The sequence below is a fragment of the Agelaius phoeniceus genome, chromosome Z (assembly GCF_051311805.1).
Source record: "Agelaius phoeniceus isolate bAgePho1 chromosome Z, bAgePho1.hap1, whole genome shotgun sequence".
In the NCBI taxonomy this organism is placed as follows: domain Eukaryota; kingdom Metazoa; phylum Chordata; class Aves; order Passeriformes; family Icteridae; genus Agelaius; species Agelaius phoeniceus.
This window is the reverse complement of record NC_135303.1, coordinates 47949910-47970914: the sequence shown is the minus strand read 5'-3', so window position 1 is coordinate 47970914 and position 21005 is coordinate 47949910. Positions and strand designations below refer to the sequence as shown.

Here is a 21005-nt window from a genome sequence, read left to right as displayed (position 1 = left end):
ACTTTCAGCTATGCTGAAAAAATAGGCAGCAGAAGTTTCCAAACTATATGTTGGTGTTCCATGGTGCAGGTTCAATCACACAGCACAGGAGCTGTTCTAAGTATTCTCTGACAGACACAACTGTTCTATACACACAGTCAATGTTTCTAGCCATACTTCATAGTTTAATGGCCATTCCTTGGGCTCTTGCACAACTAGAAGTCATGCAAACAAATACAGTGCATGGCTTTTAGTGCTATTTAGACTATTTAAGGGGAGTATTCCTAAGAGATTTTTCCAGGCATGCAGATTATGAAGTATTTTAATAAGATTCACAGAATTCATATACTTTACTCCTCCATAGGCCAGCAGAAAATTTATAACATCACTACCTTCCTTGTACCTTCCTTCCAGAAAAATGTGCATAAGCACAAATAACTTTTTTTTGGAAGTAGAGATTGGTAGTATCACAGGAAGAAATGCAATTTCTATTCTTAAAGGATATCAGAAACAATCATAAACACCCTCTAACAGTTTAAGCAATATTCTTTACTGATATTGGCTGCACACCCTTGTGCTACAGCTGTGTGAATCTTACGCAGATGAAGAGAAATTCAGTTAAAGACTTTAAGTTTTTCAGGGGGATATTTTGCTGGAATTATCTTCTTGTGGTTTGGGGAACTTTGGGTTTCATTTGGTCTTAGTAATTGAAATGCTAAAGTACGTTTCCTTTAATATTTTAATTTCCCATTTGGGGTTGTCCTGAAGCTAGTGACCGAGCCCAAATGCTTAGAGATGTGAGCTTTGAAATACTACAATGAAGGCTGGTTATTATAACAGCCCATGGTCAAGAAAACCACACCAGCTGCCAGACAATGCAGCAAGCAACACAGATTATTTGTCTGGATGCAGAACCCCAGTCATTACAAAAGACATTAGAGAAACATCTTGATGACACACTTTCCCACCCTGAGACTGACAACAGATGTTACTTTTTCATACACTGCGGTGGCAAAGGGCTTGCCTGAGACGGAGGCTGCAGAGACTCAACCTAAAACACAGTGCCAGGGACAATAGGAACAGCAAATCAGGAGCTTAGAGCTGGGATGCCAGGATGCTTTTCTCTCTTGAGAAAATCTAAAGAAGAGTGTTTTTAGAATGAACATTTGGAGCATGTGTGTACATTTCAGAAGCTCAGAAAACACTGTATGTCATGCCTGCTTAAAATAATTGTGAAAATACCTATGACTTACTATTTAAAAAACTTCCTGCATCTTTCTTTAAGTGAAGTATGCATTCTTTGCCCTACCATTACACATCAAGCAACCTCCTGAAAGGAGTAATGAAAACACAAGAATAGGACTATTTTTCCTATCAAGAATGGAGGATCTTTTCTTTATGCAAGGAATTCTAACAACCAAGCACTTACTGTACTCCACATACACAAACAAGAAAAGAAAGGTTTAGAACAAGCATAGAAGAATGCAACAAGAAGGTGTAAAGAAAAAAAAAAAGGCGCTAAAAAGGTGTAACATAACAAAACAAACAAAACCCAGTAAAACAAAGGTGGGGAAAAGCAGTACTATCTTACTGAAATATTCATGTAAAGGGAGCTCTCAGTGTGCCATGATTTAACCCTGACTAGGTACCAGCAGCAGCTCTCCACCACTCTCCCCCTTTGCCAGTGGGATGTGAGCGAGAATCAGGAAAAGTAAAACTCATGTCCTGAGATAAGACCAGTTTAGTAATTGAAATAAAATAAAATACTAAATCAACATTAATGATATAATTATAATTATAAGCAACAGGGAGATGAGGGGGTGAGGGGAAGGGGTGACCCAGAAATAAAACCCAAGAGAAACAAATGATGCACAATACCACCATCACCACACACTGGCTGATGCCCAAAGTGCCTGCCAGGAAGAAAATTAACTCTATTCCACTGAAAACTAAGGCACTGAAAAATTCGTAACATTCTCTCTTATTCTGGTACTGTACCTTCCTGTTAACCCATCCACATCTTGCATCACATTAAAAGTGACAATCCTTACATTCAGATGACACATCTCCATTTGAACTTCTAATATGAAGCAGATGCCATACAAGATCATTTAAAATACCTAGGGTGCAAGAACTAACAAAAAAGCTGCAAAGTGATCCACTGAAAAAGATTTAAAGCCTATCTTTCTCAGGAAATTTAAAAAAAAAATTGGTTAAAAAGATTCTGTCTGCATGTGGATTTCATTTTGCCAAAATAATTTGTGGGTGAAAAAAGGGCTGTATAAACAGCAAAACTAAACATTAAAAGGCAAAGAAAAAACTCTGAACCTCACCATTATTTTTTAATTGAGCACAGCTTTTCCAAGAATTTACAGTGTTCTCAATCATGCCCATTAATATTCTTTAAAACAGTTTTTCATTTTAACCTTTCTGTGACAATGCAAATATAATTCTCAAGCTCAGTATTTTGATGACTTAGACCAAAAGGATAATTTAGATTATTTCATAAGCAGATGTTACAAAGCAGAGCATGCATTTCCAAATCAAAGACACATCTCTGGTCTTCTTGCTATTATTAAACTGAAATTTGTACTTTAGAGAATATTCTGAATTTTTAATTTCTGTGCTTTTGCACATTTTACATCTAAAATATACCGGATTAGACAACAATCAGGTTGTTCATACTCTGTGAACTACAATCAAAAGAACTGTATATTAATTTTATATTCTATATTTTCTTTTAAAAAATTTTGTTTCAGCCTCACTTTATCCTTAAATATTTATGTTGGGGGCAGGGGATGGCAGTATATTAACACTTGCTAGCATCCACTTGAGCTGCCTTGATGCTGGCACCTAAAAGGCACACTTCCAAAGAACAATTTCAGGCCATAAAATCAAAATTTCCAGCTTCTGTAAATACTACAAGTTAAAAGTGAAATAAAAATAAAAAAGTGATAGTCACAGAGCATGGCTTAAAATGAATACACCTTATCTAAAAATAATTGTTAAGGAAATACATTTGTATTTATTTCCCAAATAAATCTGATAAATATGCAGATCGTATATCTTATAACTAACTTCTTGAAACAAACATTTATTATATGTCTGTTAACATTAAATCTGTAATTACTATAATCTATTCAAAAAGTACAACTAGTTTATGTAAAGACATAGCCTCCTATCTTCCTTATTAATTCAAAAATAGCAAAACTAACATACCACCACTATAATAAACAATTCTGGTGTGCTAAAGGTAATTGCAATCTCATGTGCAAAACAGAATATGTTCAAACACACAAAGTTACAGATTTACAATACTGTGGTAATTCTAACCAAGAAGTACCATCAAGCCATTTTTTTACATCACACTTTGACCAAATTAAAATGGAGATGCTCTAATGATAGTTTCTGGTTTCAGTGGGAGGTTTTTTGTTTGTTTGTTTATTTTTTCTTTAATCTCTCAAAATCAATTATAACTCTTGAGAAGTCTCCACATACTGAATATGCTTCACCTGTTCCTACCAAGAAGCTGTCTTTCCATCTCACTTTATTTTATATGGTTATAAGGCTGTGAATGCATCACCATGTCATAAATAAAAAAACTAGCATCTATCACCAGGCATGCCAGAATTAAATGTGACTCTCACTGTAAAGCCACATTAACTGCTCTCCAGTTTGAGAACAAAACCACAAATACCACACAGAGATGGTATAACTATGCACAACTGCTAAAAGCACAAAAATTTGTATGTGTCAATATGAACATACAATTCTAGTACAACTGCTCAGCATATACAGAACTAAGCAGAATCACTAATAATTCTGCTTTCTACTGCATTTAACTGACACTTCATACAATCTTCACAAGAAGTCAAACTCCTCACATTCTTACAATCAGCTAGGCTTGAAAACTGGCACTAATCCTTTCAACAGAAGTTTCAGCTTCTCCATACTGAAAGACTTAGCAAACACAGTTATCTGCCAAAATAAGCACCCCCCCTCTTATAACCCCTCTTAATATAGGACTTAACTTAGTGGGTACCTTAAAAAACAATTAAACTAACTAAAGACTTAGCCACAGAAGGAGAAAAAGCAATATTAAGTAGACATAGCCAAGTTCATCAGATGACATCCAAAGAGCTGATATGAGTAACAAAGATGTTTAAGAGAAAAAAAAAAAAAAAAAGAACTTCCACTACAGACATACTTTTCCTAGCTGACAACCTTTCCTCTAGGTGAATTACTTTTTTTCACCAAGGAGATGCAGGTACCCCACTGGAGGCAAATTACTTCATGGACAGTGAAATGCCTTTTAAGATCAGGATCAATTTTCTGAATGAAGTAAAGAATCATCAGAATTTCTAGTCCAATATCCTTTCACATTTGACAGCTATGAATGGAGATGTTCCATTCTGTTGACACATACTGGAAAAAAAAACACAAAAGAAACAACACCAAAAGAGACCCAACTACCACTGCACATTTTTCTGCTAGGAGAAACATAGCAAACATTCTCCTAGCAGAGAATGCAAGGTTTCTCCAAACCTTGCATGCAAAGTACAGCAATTTCACTGCCCCTCGACGTTTGAAGATTAGGTCACAATACAGGTTTTTATCAAAAGTTAATATATTATGATTAAGACTACAACTAAGAGTATGCTCAGCAAAACAGTCCAACTTTGGCCCTGATGCCTGAGTTTAGTTCATCGTTTTTCCCTCTGGCGACCAATATTTGACTGAAAAAGACAGACCTTCATGATGAGTCTTTTCCTTTGGAGAAAAGCAAGCAAAGAAACAGACACTCCTCATGCCCAATCTAGAAATCTCCTGGATTTGTCTTTTAATTATGACACTATTTCAAAATTATAAGATTAATCACATATCACTCTATCTGAAAATGTTTTATATATTTTTATATAATGTAAATATATATATATAGTTACAATGACTAGTAACAAGCATTCACCTGCTACTGCGACTTAAGTATACTGTAAAACTTAATCTTTCAATTTGTGTGTCTGCAAGAGCTCTTCTGAGCAAAATCATTCTGGTTATTGCAACTGCCATTTAACACAGGACTTTTAAGGGCTTTTAAACACAGAAACTGTACTAATGAATACCAAAACTTCAGAACAAACCCCAAAAAAGCCCCTTTCTGGAGAAAAAAGAGTCCAGTATTCCTTAATCCAACATTAAGGTCATTGTACACTAGGCCTGTGATGAATATATTATACGGTAAAGGTTATAGTTTTCTCCACCGTGACTTTCCAAATCATGGAAAATACAAAAGCTTTTATCTCCCAACAGTAGCATAGTAGGTCAATTTGTCTATAGGACTGCTGAGAGCTTAAGAAGATTAAGAGATGTTTTGAGATCAGGCTTTAAGATAAGGTTATCATCTACACCAGGAATGTCCATGCAATTTTAAAACAAAAAGTTGAAAGAGAGTTTCATCAGACAAAACCTCCATTTCCAAATAATGTATACTGGAAAAATATTTTTCTCCTAATATATTTTATTTGGAAGGCCTGGGAGGGTGAATCTGCCCCATGTACTGTGAGGTCTCAGGACACAGCAAAAGCTGCTTTTGAACTATATAATAAAATGCAAAGATAAAAATACGAGTTCTCCCTCAACTTTCTGCATTGTAAGTAATCCTTTACTATGTTGTCAGTCAGAATTTCAAGAGGAGCTTGTCTATAAACTCTACCTCATTTCAGAGCAAGATTTCTATCAGTATAAACACTCAACTAAGTGCCCAAGACATAAGCACCACTAAAAATATATTCTAAGAAAAGACTTAATTAGACACCTCATTTTTTCACCCTCCAGGCCCAAAGAACAATGTCTTGTTTTCTGACCTTCTCCCACACCACTTCCTAATTAGTAACTTCATATACGCATAAACAACTTAATTCTGGCTGCCATTCACAAAGAACAGCTTAGGAAAACATCTAAGGCCCTGATCCCAAAACCACACAGACACGCGTTTAAATATAAGCATGTGGGAAACTCCAGCACAGCCTTGGAAGCGGCTCTTGTGTTTGACTATAAACAAGCACATCAACCCATATGTTAGGACCACAGTCCTGAAAACATCGAAGCTTCAGGATGAACGAACCACATGTTCGAAACCAGCTCCTCAGAGGGACCCTGCTGCGGAGCGGTTTCTAAGAGGAAATGCAAAAACACGTCTGTGGAACTGACGATGAGAGCCCCGAAGACACTCAACGGGGGTCTCACAAGGCAAAAGACTGACTTGCAATCAGCATTTAGGAGCACCACCAAAGAACTTGGTATGACCGGTCACTGCGCTCCGTGAATTCCCGCAGTTACCGGCAGCCCGCTGCGAGGGGCGGAGCCTGGCTTCGGCACGGATACGGACACATCGCCCCCTCCCTCTCTCTCACACACACGCTCACACACACAAAAATCCTTCCAGGAGCGGGGCTCAGCCGACAGGCAGCAGATGGCCGGCGGCCGCTGCGTAAGGGAGGCAGGGCGGCAGAGCCGCCGAGGCCCCGGCGCTGCCCAGGACACATCAAAGTGCGATAAGACACAGGCACACGGTGCCCCGCACAGCGCAACCCCTGGAGCTGCACGGGCGGGCAGGGGCGCGGGGCTGGGGAGCGCCGGCGGCAGCAGCGCCACAGCCTGAGGCGCCCGCCCGAGCGCCAGCACTGCGGGCTGCCCGAGCTTCGCACCGCCGCATCCCGACCGACCGTCGGGGAAAGAGCCATCGCCGCGCCGGGCACCGGCTCAAAGGCGGCCCCGAGCACTCCGCTGCCGGCCAGGCGACACATGGCCTGCCGCCAGCCGCCGCCGCGATTCGCCTCGCCGTGCTCAGAACAGCGGGAGTTTGCCCTCCCTCCCGTCCCGTCCCGCCTGTGGCCCCCACCCGGGAGGGACCCCGGGCGCTGCGGAGGGCAACTCCGCGGCCCTGCGGGCCGGCTGCGCTGCCAGCCGGGGGTGGGACGCCCGGACCCGCTCCCAGTCCCCCGGGGCCCCTCTCCTGCTCACCTGGTGGCGGGGCTCTGGAGCCCGGGGCGCCGCGGGGTGCGCCGTGCCCGGCGGGGCTGCCCCGGCCCTGGCTCCGCGCTCCCGCCTCCGGCAAGCTCGGCCCGTGGAGGGGCGGCGGCGGGCAGAGGGCGGCGGGCGGCGGTAAGCGACCGGAACCGCCGCTCATGGCGAGTCCCGGGAAGCCGGAGCAGGAGCGGACACGGGCGCGGGTCTGGGGGAGTGCCGGGAGAAGGGAAGCAGCCGAGGGGGAGGTGGAGGCGGCGACGGCGGCCCCACCAGCGGGGGAGGAGGCAACGGAGGAGGCGGGGGGCGGCGGAGGGGAGGAGGAGAAGGCAGGCAGGAAGGGGGCGGCGGAAGAAGCCACCCATCTGCCGCGCCGGCCCGCCTCGCCGGCCTGACGGAGGTGCCGCTCGCCGCCGCTCTCCTCGCCGCGCGGAGCGACGCCGCGGTCCCGTTGGCGGGCAGGGGCATGGAAGCCGGCGTCGGGCTGCGCCCCGGGGGCTGCCGAGCGGGCGGCCACCGGCATCGCTGCCCGTTCCGGCCGGCCGGCGGTGGCTGCCGCTCCCGGAGCAGCCCCACCGCGGGGACGGCGGAGCGGTCAGCGCTAGCGGGAACGCGTGGGTGGCATGGGCGGCGTGGGGAGCCTCCGGCCGGGGCGCAGCCCACCGCCGGGCGGGGGGGCCAGTGCCCTGCCGTGCCGGCCGCTCCAGCCGCGCAGCTGCTTACTGCTGCCGAGGAGGAAGTCTCCCCGCCTGCTTCCTCCTTCCCTGCCTCCCTCCTTCCCTCCCTGCCTCTAGCCCCAGCGGTCCGCAGGCAGTCCGGCGCCTCCCCAAGGCCTCTCGCCGCCCGCAGCAGCGCTGCCGCAGGGCGTGACGACCCGCGGGGCGCGCACAGGCGCGGCTGCACCGCCCTGCGGCGGTGCCCCCTCGGGACAGCGGGAGTGGGGTCCCTGTCGGGACCCCCGGCGGGTCGCAGCCCTCCCCGAGCAACCCTTGCGCCCAGAGGCCGGAACCATCCTCGCCCTGACCCGCGCTCCGTCTCCGCGGGCAAGGGCGCCGCCGCGGGCTTTCGCCCTCGCTGTCCGCCTCCGCGCCCCCCCCCCGCCCCGACTCGGCACGCCGCTCCGGGGGCAAAGGTTGCCATCGAGGGGTGAGCCAGCCCCCAGAGGCACGTGTAGGGAGCGGGGACCGCCCCATCTAGGCGTCAGCCGGGGGCGGTGGGTACCGATCTCTCACGGGGACAAACCGCGCCTGCCGGTATATATGCAAAAAAGTCAAGGATGTCGGTAAAGGGATAGGTTAAGGACAGGGGTTTCCTTAAGCTGTCACGGTGACGCCGCTTTCGTTGTCAGACGAACAACATTCTGGCAAATCCATTTGCATGAGAAGACACCAGGAGCGCAGCCAAGACGCAGCTAAGAGTTTCTCTGAAAGCGAGGGAAATGCCTCTGTACGTGCGTCCATGCGCCTCTGCGATGCGGAGAAACAGCTGCGTGTGCGGAGTGAGCCCAGCGGGTTTGGCTCTCAGAAAGAGTGGAATAGTGGGAAAAATGACACATGCATTAACAAAGAAAATGCATAGCGAAATTTACTAGCCAGAGGGGTGCACTTGCTGTCCTCAGTGGAGCAACAGTAATTCTCTGAGATCTAAATGTGCAGACAGAGAATTTGTTCCATTTTGCACATCACAGCAGTGCTGCCTTCTCCTGTGTCATGCTATGAGTGGGAAACGTTTCCACAAATCGTGCATTTGCCTGCCCCACTGTGCCAGTTTTTTCTCTCCATATCATTTGGTTGAGGTTTTCATCCAGTGTGGGAGCAGATGATCATGACTCCCCAGAGGATTAACAACTCTGGGGTTTGTAGCAGACTATTGATGTGATTCTTATGTCCAACAATTTTTTAAGGTCGTTCAGAACATTTCTTGATTTGTTTGTCTAAGCTTCATGGAGTGTTTCAGGTCGCCAGCCCTGAAATTGGAAACAACTTCAACAGCTCCTATTTCCTGATTATGTGAAACATGAGGGTCTGAAGTACTTTCCTTACACTTCACCTTTCCGAGGTGTCTACACTTCTTTCAGATTGCTGCTCTCTGGCATGCACATGCAGCCTGCGTGAAGCTCTTGGCAGTTCACAGCTGGCAGAAAGTCATGAACAGAGCCACTATTGCTTTTGTGATGATTCATTTTTCACTCACTTCCTGGGGGGAAGTTGCATTAAAACTACTCCCATGTTGAAGGTAATACCTAAAAGTGCTTAGTGGCACAGACTTCCTTTTTTGTGAGCCCTCCAAAAATGGCAAATTTGAATACTAATTATACCCTACAGGAAAAGGTGTGAAAATAGCACCAGTCGTTCAGCTAAGACAGTCTTTCTAATCTTTTTGTATGTAGATTATCTTCCAGAAATAAGTAAAGAAGAGATATTTCTGAAATACAAAGTTACTTCAGCTGTTAGTCTAACGCACACTCCAAACTACAGGCTGTCTGGAAGTTCGGGAAAGCTGTTTCTGTGCAATTTGGGGCAGGAGTCTTGCAGACATAACCTGACAGTTGTGGTGCACTGCACTTCATTTGCTTCTGGAGCTTTGGTGTTCCATTTTCCTGTTAGTTCTAAATTTAAATAAAGCCTTTTCAAGATAACATCATTGCAAAAGCTAGATCCAGATTTTTTTTTTCCTGGAGTCATTTTATCAAGTATGATAAGAGATACTACCTTTAGTCTAATACCCTGTTAGGGTAAGTGCCATATTTGGAAAACAGGCAAGCTTTTAGCAGTGTACAAAAAGCCTTCAAATCTCCTTAAGGTCCTCAGTTACTTAAACACAAGGTTTTGTCTAAGGTTTTAAACTGTTAACTCATTTTTCTAAATAAACATACTGCTGGCTATCCAGAATTACACTCCTTGGTAGTTTATATCAAACAGATCCAGGGAAAAGTTATAAAAAGCTTTTTTTCTTTTTTTTCTCCTTTGTTGTGATTTTTGTTATAAAGTTTACAAACTTGCAATGCTTCCTAAAAAATCAATAAAAAATGGAAGTCTACATGTATGATTTTCAGGGTCTTACTGTGATACAATGTTGAAAACTGTGGGATTAGGTATATTGTTTCACTAGAAATTAAAAAGTTAAACATCCACTGTGCCCAGATCTCTTAAATCTGATAGCCTCTGAAGTGGTGTTTTAAGACTTTGCATAAGCCAGACTTTGCAATGGGATTATTTCTACCATGAATCCTTCATTATCTCTGTTTTGTTTCTGTTGGTGCTGCTGAAGTCCCTGATCATTAGAAAATTACTGCAAGTAATTTGCAAGGCTGGCGAGATTGAAAAAACTGATAATGGACCTTGAAATGTGATAACTGACCTATGGAATGCCTCAATGGCACTGGGGAGTATTCATCCAAAGAGGTGAGGCAATCTGCAGCACAGGTGAAGTGCCCGTGCAGCAATGCCCACAGCACGGGTAACAGCTGGAAACCTCTGTACAGCTGGAAACCTCTGTACAGCTGGAAACCTCTGTGCAGCTGGAAACCTCTGTGCAGCTGGAAACCTCTGTACAGCTGGAAACCTCTGTGCAGCTGGAACACTGTGGTCGAATCAGTGCCACTGAGATGTGACTGAGGGACAAATGGCATGGCTGGAGCACTGCATCAGTGGCTATAAACTGTTCAGAAGTGACAGGCAAGGAAGGAGGAGTGGGCAGCAGTGGGGAACATGTTACCCTCTGTGTGGAAAATGGATGAACTGCAGAGAGCTGCCATACAAAACCAGCAAGGAACAGGTGAAATGGGTAAAAATTTATAGGTAAAAATTGGGGTCAAGCCAACAAGGGAAACCTCATGGCTGATGTTTACTACAGGCCACCAGACCTAGGGGAGGTTGTTAATGAAGTGGTTTTACTTCAGCTACAGGAAGATTCACACTCCAGGCTCTGTTCCAGATGGGGGATTTCAAATACTCTGACATCTACTGGGAAAGTAGCACAGCAACTTCTGTCTCCCGTAAGCAGGCCAGGAGACTTCTGGAATGCATTGAGGTCTTAATCCAGGTGATAGCCCAACCAGAGAAGAAACTTTACCACAATAAGAATAATACAGACTTCTGCAGGTATGTGGTCAGAAATGGAGACCCAAGAAAATGTAAGCCTCCAATAAATAAGACAAGACAACTGGTCTAGTACAGAAAAGGCTGAGGCACTCAACATTTTTTTGCCTCAGTTTTCAGTGGTAAACTCTCTTCCGACATTTCTTAAGCCCCTTGTACCTAATCTAAATTAACCCTTCTTTGGTTTAGAGTGACTGTTCTCTAATAAGTTTTGATTTGTAGGGAAAAAGTACATGGTTCAAATGAGTATGAGAAATACAATGTGGAAGGGACAGTGAAGTCAAAAGGATAGGTGGTTTCATAATGCATTTTATTTTGTCAGTGGCAGGATGTTTCTCATCCTTTCAGTAGCTGCTCTGGATTAACCCTAACAGTCAGGCTCTATGTAGATTACAAGATTTTTGACCTGTGATGGCACAAGTTTTCCACAAAAAACCCAGGTAAAACAGCTTCAGTCATTCTAAATTTCTTATACTCTAGTCTTCAGATATATTAAAACGCCCATCAAAGAGGGATGTTGTGAAGCTCTTCCATGTTACAGTGGAGAATATGACATTGTTTGTAGTATGTAATGCAGCTTTATCCCACACTGGAAAACACCATTTATGCATCCCTTTATTTCTGAACAAGCAGTAGCAGAAATACAGACCAGCTTTTTCAAATGACTGTTAGACATGGTGGCTAATATTTAAACCCAATGTGAAGTTCATGGTTGTCATAGCTACCAAGTAATGGTAGAAGAGTGTTGCCAGACTGAAAGGAACATCAAACTGAAGAAAAGTGGACTTGCTATTACAGATTTAAAAGCTAACCTTTAGGCAATTAGATTCCTGGACTATGTTCACTCATCTCCTGCTCAGATTTTAGCTAGTGTGTATTCAAGGGACACTCATGGGTGGTCTCATGGGGAAAGTGGAAAAAGGGGCACCACACCCTTTGACTCACAGTTTGCTTTATGCAAATACATCCCTGGCTGTCAATCTGTTGCAAACAGCTGCTCCTTTATCCCATAGCAATCTAGTTGACATTTCACATTCCAAGTTTCCTTCTAATGCTATCCACCTGTGGATTGATGAAAGAATTAGATCATTGAATTGACATTATTTTGAATTTATGTTGATAGAAGAACTGATATACTAATATTATCATAATTGATAAAAGAACTAGAGGAGTGGGGAATTGTTATCAAGTCTCATTCTCCCTGTACAGCTGACAGTAATCTCACGGCACATGGTGACTGCCCGTAGATTACAGAGCCTTGAACAGTGAATAGTTCAGTGTCCCTGAACTACTCACTGCAGCTGTTCCCAGGAAAAGTGATATAGTTAATATCCTTAATGAATATGATGCATGTACTGAACAACACCGGCAGTATACTTTAAATATCTTGGTGTGGTATTCAGGAAATCAGGAGAGGATTCCACACCTATCACTCAAAAAACACAGAGTCACTTTGCTGGACTTCAAGGGAAAGGAATAAGGGAAACTATGAGAGTGAAACTAGTCATTACTGAGGCTTGGATACAATCCAAGACTTCTTTCTCCTCCACTAGGAACTGATAAAAGAGTAAGTGAAAGCTGTCATTCAATTTGCATACTACAGAAAGTAACTGTTTAGAAAGTATACTAAGTATTCCTTGAAGCTTTATTAATACACTGATGATGAGGTGTTATAACTGGAGACAGTGTTGACGACATCTGAAAAGATAGGAAGCTTCATGTATCAGACAATGCTAACCCTTGCATTGAGAAGTCTGGTATTCTATATTGTAAACCCACAGAAGTTGGTAAATTCTGCAGTAACTTAGACAGTGAGGTCCAAATATCAAAAAGCTCACATCAATGAGCAGATTGATGGACTTCATGGCAGAATTGATGGACTTCAATGGCAGAATTCTGGATTTCAACTTGGCCTGTAGCCTTAGGACCAATATGGAACACAACATGCTCTCAATTTGAAAAACTGGAAACCTGAAAAAATAGATATGAAAAGGCTATTATGTAACAAAAACAAGTGACTATTGCAATCAGCCATAATACCTGCTAGAATTTTTTGAATCACAAGAGAAATTGAACAAACTGCTGGACATTACTGGTGTGATATTTTTATGGGATTCACATCATCTGTATCTGGCATATTACATCTTATATGCTATGATTCATTGTAATATTGTGTTCTGTTTTATTAGCTCTTATATTCTTGTTCTGCTATATTTGCATATTGCTTTTCTCTCCATATCAAAAATATATTACATTTAACACATCAATTGTTAAATGATTACCTACCAGTGAGAATTCTATCTCCTTCCTGACGTTGCATCGTAGTGTGTAAGAAGTGTATGTATAATCAATGGAAGACCTGCAAGGAGCACTCTGAAAGCTAGGTTTGTATTTGCTTATTCACTGACAGAGCTGAAGAGCCAGGTTTAAAGAAATAATCAGTATGCAGTCTTGACCTGTGGCCAAATTTAATTTTTTTTTCCCACCGAATGCCTTTAAATATCATTGTACCTTCCCTAAAGAATTAAAAGGTACAGGAAAGGAGGGAGGAACGAACAGCCATTTGATTTGGAACAGAGGTGTTGTCAATCATAGTGACTGGAGTTTAGTTACAGAGCGAGAAGAGGACAGGCAAGAGTAATACACCTTGAGCTAGAGCATTGACAGAATATTAGCACTGGTGGTTTTGTTTATATGTAACAGAATTTATTACTGCCTTGTTTAATGTTTCACAGGCTTTGTCTGTAGTTTCCCATCAAATGCACACTGAAGTAATTTCTCCTATCCCAGGCTAAAGTTTCTTGGAGAAATATAACCAGAAATTTAAAAATAGGTTTGAATGACAGAACCCATCATTAGTGACTGTGTGGGTCTGAGGCACAAAGAGAATTTACAAGATGTCTACATTCAGAATTGACAGGCTCTGTCTCTCAGTGCCTCTTGGGGCTGCATTTCACTCTTAGGCATATTTAGCAAGAAGTAGAGAAATTATTTATTCATCCACCAAAACCAGAAAACACAACTATAGGGACACTGATTACTCTGTGATATTTATCTTCTCACTTGACAGAGCTACATATTTCATTGATGCACATGCTTTTTCTTTTGCTTTGACATGCTGCATTACTTCAGTGAAAAGGAAGGATTCTGCCAACAGAGCAGGAGAATAGCTGTCTCTGTTAAAGGAGAACCTGTACTGAGTTTCCTTCTTTTCTCCAGTGAGACCCCAACATGTCCATGCATACAGAGAAACAAATCTAGGATGAGGTGGCAAAGATTGGCATTGCTTATTTTGCCTACTAATCTTTGAAGGCTTTGCTATTTACAAACTTCTGGAAAGCCAAATGAATTTCAGTGGGTTAATTTAGGTTCAGACTAAGGCTCCTGTTGGAGATTGGTGAATGTCTGTAATGGGGGAAGAGGATGTTGTTGTGTGTGCATGACCATATGTGAATGTCCGTGTGTACAGTCTGGATAGCCATTTTCCATCCAGAATGAATGTATGAAAAAACAAACCTCCTTGTGGATGGAGAAGGAAAAACTCCAGGCAATTCCAGAATACATTTTTCAAGAAATACAGAGGAAGGAACTAAAAGAAGACTTTGTGGTAAAGTATTGGCTGACATATGAGCAAAAAGGCTGATAACTGATCCTTGGTATGTTTAGGCAAATATGACTTTATATTACATAAGAATACACAGGTAATGACTATTTTATTGTATTCCTTGGGGTGAACTAAACATGTGTTTTTACTTAAGTATAAAGAGACCTGATGTGAAGTGCCTTGGATACAGTTTTCCTTTCACTGATGGTTCTCCAAGGAGTCTACAAAGATGCAGCATGCGCTGAATCTGTATGTGCACTTGCACCTCCACCCACCAGATGATGTTCCATGAGCTGCATAAAGCACCTCAGCCAAGCATTGGGTTAATTCTCCACCATCAGCTCTGTCTACCAGAGTGGCCCCTGACCACTTGAATTACATGATCCTGTAACATAACTCTGAAGCATTTCTTTCCTCATCAGCAAGGGAATCTTCACTCCTTTGTGTGGTTGATCTGTTTTTGGCAACCCTGCTTCCAGTCAGTTAAACCAGTTCTGCAGTTAAATCTTCCTGTGAACTACGCCAGGTAATTTCTCTGTCACAAATTGCCACTGCTGAGCAATTTTCATTTGAATTTCTCCTTCATGACAAAAACCTCTTTTGGTTTGATCGGGGGAGATCCTCCAGATGGCCACAGACTGGCTGTTTAAGGTTATGTAAGTGGTGTACAGTTGTAGCCACGAGGTATGTACATAGTTCTGAGGGGTGGTAGAATATGTTGTCTGCTTTGACTTTCAGAAAAACCCCTCAGGTGCATTCAGTCAACACGTGGAGACAGTTAAGCAGTGAAGTGTACAATAGGTTAGGTGTGCTGTGTCTTACCCAACTTCTTAATGGTTCTCTCTGTGGACAGCCCTTTTTTTCTGTGAAACCATTTCCAGAACAAGGTGCTGCAAATACTTTGATTAAAGGAGGCAGGACAAGGCTCTAAAAGGAGACTCCCTCACTGGATGACATGCTTGAGATATAATGAATATTTTAATTCCTCTTTGACTAAGATGCCTTTCCCTCCTGATCAGTACAACCCTGTCATATCTCACAATAGTAGATTTTCTAGATGAATTTGGCCAAACAAGTGCCTTTTTTTCCTGAGGCATGGAATCACTGTCAGAATGTCTGCTCTTCCACTGAGCCCTTACAAAGCCACTCTACTTACCAGATGAAAGGGACACACTGAAGGACCACAACTCCTTGATTAGTACCTAAAACAAAATGTCATTTGTCACTTTATCAGCACGGTTTATGAGTAACATAATGTGATAACAGCTGGTGCTGAAACAGATTGAACAGCTCAACCCCTGTGATGTTTGTTAGAAGATGTTTGTTTGCTAGTGTTTGATTCGCAGCAGCCTTTAGTGACTCACAGTGCAAGGCAAGGTACTGCAGTAACAGATAAACAGATAGATCATGAGTCTGCATGCAGCAGAACTGGGAGCATGCAAGTTTCTGAGAGGATTTTGTGACAGAACACACAATGTATCCAGACAGTGAGGAGCAAATACTCCCAAGCAAGAGCTTTCACTTGTGTATCAATAGAATACAAATCTTCAAGGGTCTCCAAAGGTCAATTTCCTGTGTCAGTGGTCAATAATATATCAAAAGAGAGTCCAGAATCCCTAAAAAAATATCAGACATATTTTTCACAAAGATGAAAGAACCTTGCTGAAATCAGAGACATTGAGAGCTGGCTGTGGGGATTGATGTGGGGAGGAGAGCTCAGTTGGTGTTCCACCTTTGCTGTGCCAAGAAATACATCAGACCCACTCAGTGTTTGCTATAGTGTCTGCCTCTTACCTCATCATGTCCAGGAGACAGAAAAGAAAATGCAACTGTTGTGGTCCTGAATTAACTGTTTTGGGAAGGTGTTGGTGCTTGAATCAATTAAAATTCCTGCAGAAAATGCTCGTCCTGTAAACATCTGCCTGGCCAAGTCATCACATTGCATTAGTGCAAATAACCTCATTTCAGGCTCCAAGTAGGTCTGACAGCAGCTGTCCACAGTGAGACGGGCCATGGGTACATATAGAGCAATGTACCCATGTACCATGTACAGACAGGACAGAGAGACAAATCATCCCAGTGGGCAGTGGGAGGAGGTGAAAGGGATGAGGTCACACACAGGTATGATTCGGGCCATTTGATTTGTTTGTGACATATAGCCAAAAGATTCCTGAAGATAGGCCTGTCTTTGAAATCAGTCCTTACTGAACTGGGACCAGAGAACCTCAGTCATTTGTACTGGGCACTTTATAGAGAGCATCAAAGGATCCATGAGGTGCACAAACCCTCACTGGAGTTTTCCACTGAACTAAGGCATGGGCAAGCAAAGAGGCAGAGCAAGGACTGGTGAGTGCCTTGAGCCACAATCTTGCCAGGCTCAGGATCACCACTATGATTCCCATGTTTGAAACTTGAGTGAAAACCTAGCATCAGCTTAAATGGGACCAGCAGCATCAGCATTTGATTCCCTGTGTGTGGCACACAGCTGAAAGACCTTGACTGAGTCTAGGGAAGAACAAGCTCCTAAAACTCCCTCTGACCATAAATATGTGGAAGGATTCTTGCTGGAAGGTCAGGATGATGGTGCCCAAGACGGCATAAGAACTTTCTAGCCCAGCTACGAGGTAGAGCTAAGTCCCCCAAATCCAATGTAGCATGTACTTGATAATATCTTCCATTATACAAGCCTCACTGTACCTCACTGACTGTAGAGAAGATGCAAATGGCAGGAGCTTGATAGTGGAACAAGATCCAGAATCAATTCAGACAGCCTTGCAGGAAGAGAAATTTTAGGAAATCCTCTTCAATTTGATTTAATAAACCGTACTCTGGAACTGCTGCTGTGTTGGCCATGTCTCTGCAGATCAAGAAATTATGAGACTTCATGTTGTGTCCCAGCTGTTTCCATTCTGTAATCTCCACTCTCCACCCCAATTCTTCTCTTCTACAGTTCAGGAAGATTTACAACATGGAGGACTATGAAGCCCTGAGGTATTGTGCTATAACATTCTTGCACAAACCAAATCTCTCTCCAATTTGACTCCAGCAAACCAACTAGATTCCACTAGGGCGTATTTTTCATCTCTGCTCTCACCTCATTTCTGATACTATGTGAAGACCTTGTTCCCAGTGAGAAACTTCAGGACCTGTGCAGCTTTACCAAATGGAGCTCCCTGAAGCAACTTAAAAATGTACAGGGACTTCCTCTGGGTTGCAGGAAGTACTGGAGAATTATTTTATTTGCAGCATAAAAACTGAAAAAGAGGCAGGAGATGTCAAGGCTAGATGGCACAAAGAATGAACTACCACATTTTTAACAGGTGATGTTCAGTTTTTGAACTGGCTTCCAAAAAATCTAGTGGTATTTTTTTTTAAGACTTCAAAATCGGATTATATTTTTCCTGAGAAAATTGTAAGACAAGCACCATTTGCTCCTCTATATTTGCTTCTCTGATCAAACCTGCAGAGCTTTCTAGAGCTATGCATATGACCACAGGAAGTCCTGGCCTTTCCTTGAAAGAATTTCACAGCAATCCTACCAGTAATGGGCTATACTCCTGCTGTTTGTATACATAAATACAGAAATACATAATGCACTTACGGGTACGTGTGTACTCAAATACACCCAGAAGCATAAAAGGATGAAGCAAAGGATATGTAGAAACTTCATAATCTCTGAAAGCTTCACTGTAAGTAAGATGTCAGTTCCTTTTTTGGTTAAAAAAAAAAATCCAAAACTTCTTTTGCCAATAAGTAGTCATAATCACTGCTAACTGGGTCATAAATTCCACTCTGCTTATTGATGCTTCTTAGCTCATCACTAAAAATGGCACAAGCAGATGAGTGCTGCTCTCTGCAAAATGCAAATTCCAAATCTACAGTGCTGGCTATAGCTTAGTGCTAGGAACTCTAATGCTGTTCATGCTTTCAGCACATAGAAGAACATCAGCCATGTGAGTGGCTACTGTTACAGTCTTCATTTTGAAGATGTGGGCTGATTAGTGCAGTAAAAGCTGCTTACTCTCCCCCTTCTCCTGTCCTCCATTTAGGCCAAGGAAGACCAAGTTTGGATTTACTGATGAGAAACTGGAAGTCATTGGACAACCCTCCTCACATGACAAGTTTATTAGTCTTCCAAACATCAGAAGCAGGTCTGCATATTAGTTGACTAAACATGAGACGAGTAAAAAGGTCCAGATAGCTGGAAAAGATTTATGAAGGAAATTTTAATTTATGTTTTGTACCTTAGTGATGATTGTAGGGACACATGATGGAGCCCTGTTTTCCTAGAGCCTGCAAAGGGGAAGTGATGAATGAATACTTTGGTTTTCTTTGCTTGCCTGTGCAGACTTTGCTTAACTGATTAAACTATTTTTATCACAATACATTATTTTTCTGCCTTTAAGACTTCTGATTGTCTTTCCCATCCCACTTGGGAGTGGTTATGGGGCTTTAGCTGCCTGCTGGGGTTACTCCATCACGATCTGCCAACAGTAGGCTCCTGCCATGGTTTCTGAGGTGGGGAGCTTTCAAACAAAGAAAAAGAGCCATAAGACATGGATATCTGATTTTTTTTTTCTCTGATGTTGCTAATTTTAACTTTTAATGCAGGCCTGTAATTTCTAAGCAGGAACTGTGGCTGTTTTCTGCAGACACTTGGGGAGCTATGGTGACATTCTGGCAAACCACTGGCTCCAAATTCTTCAAGCAAAGTCAGAGGTGTTTTCCTGGGTAAAAACACAGGTCCAGACTACAAAGTAGCATCTTCTCTTGCTTCTTGTGAACAATGGCACACACACTCACATCTTCTTCATCAGCATTATTAGTTCAATTCCTTCACAGGTGCAGGGGACCCTGAAATCTAGCATTTGTGGCACAATGATCTGTTGGGCCTTGAGGCTCAGTGTGATTGCTAATGAAAATTCCACAAGTACCTCCATGTACATAGTGGGATTACTTACTCAGGATTCACCAAGAGGGAGCTCTATAGGCCTGCATACCTTTTTCAAAAGTAAAAGGTTTAGATGGAAATGCTTAAATGCCTGCATGACTCAGGCATCAAAGTCCTATTCCGAGATGTTATGGTCCAGATCTTCAATAGCTTTCATGTGCCAAGCTGAGATTTGAGCAGTGATTGTGCCATCCCACTGGCTAGATGAATGCACAGCATTAAAATTATGCCCTTCAGGAATCTCACAAGACTCTGTGAAACTGAGATTCTCAAAGTAAAAAAAAAATTAACTTTCTACTACTTCTTTTCATGGTTATCTATAAGTTATCAGTATTTTAAAAATCTATATAGGACATTCATTCAGCAAAACAATGTTAAATGTTTACCACCTCCAGAAATCATGCTTTGAGGAGCTGTAACAAATGGAATTAATAATGTTAATTAAATATTTAATGCCTTTAAACAGATTGAAAATTCAAGGCATGACTAAACTATTAATGACAAAATCCTGCAAAAATGAGCAGTGCTAAAATTTGGGAATTGATCTTTGCTAGCCTCAGCATTATCATGGAATCATAGAGTGGCATGGGTTGGAAGGGACCTTAAAAGATCATTCAGTTCCAAACCTGTTCACCATGGGCAGCAATGCCACCCACTAGATTAAGGTGTTCAGGGCTATATCTGACTTGGCCTTGGGATGGGGCATCCACAACTTTTCTGGGCAATCTGTTCCAGTTTCACACTACCCTCTGAATAAAGAATTCCTTCCTACCATCTCATCTAAATTTCCCCACATGCATGCTTTAAAAAAAAAAAAAATTAAAGTTTCAAACCATTTCTCCTTGTCCTATCACTACCTGTGTAAGTTGCCATTAGAAGTGTGCTCTGCCCACCACTGACCTTTCCTTTGGCCCTGTACAGAAGTACATTGCAGCCCTGTCTGTCACTATGAGATGAGGTTTTTTCTCATAGACTGTTAACCTTCTTCATCATATATGATGGATGTGCTCTGGGTGTGAATAGTGGTTTCCCCACCCCCCTACCCTTTTTAAAAAAAAAGGTTATGACAGCATGTTTGTCAGTTTTTACCATTGTTATACAAAACTTCAATTCTCTTATTAAAAATATTAACAACACAATGCAAAACATCTGCATTGTCTTAATCAGCAGAGATACTTTTACACTTTCATTGAACAGATAATATCTTGGAGGCAAAGAAATATTGTGAAATTTATATGTAGCTGCTCAGCTGGCACTGGAAGCTGTATAAAGCATTTTGCATTTCCTCTCCATCACTTTCACACTCCTTACTAAGGATGAGTGTTGATTATGCTGGTACAATTTCCCT

General features: G+C 42.6%; 1 protein-coding gene and 1 long non-coding RNA gene across 2 annotated transcripts in view; both read right to left on the bottom strand.

Annotated features, from left to right (window-relative positions):
- Window positions 1-7964, bottom strand: part of RNF38 (ring finger protein 38) — a 104341-nt gene extending 96377 nt beyond the window's left edge. The window contains exon 1 of the mRNA XM_054651925.2: window positions 7000-7964. Within this exon, the coding sequence (XP_054507900.1) occupies window positions 7000-7525 (526 nt within the window). The 5' untranslated portion in view covers window positions 7526-7964. The remainder of the gene's footprint in view (window positions 1-6999) is intronic.
- A 3735-nt stretch (window positions 7965-11699) lies between these two features.
- On the bottom strand, window positions 11700-15910 carry LOC143692207 (uncharacterized). The gene is made up of 2 exons (XR_013180074.1): window positions 15863-15910; window positions 11700-13073 (listed from the first exon to the last, which is right to left on the bottom strand). It is a non-coding gene; the product is annotated as an uncharacterized LOC143692207 (long non-coding RNA).
- Between the last annotated feature and the right edge of the window lie 5095 nt (window positions 15911-21005).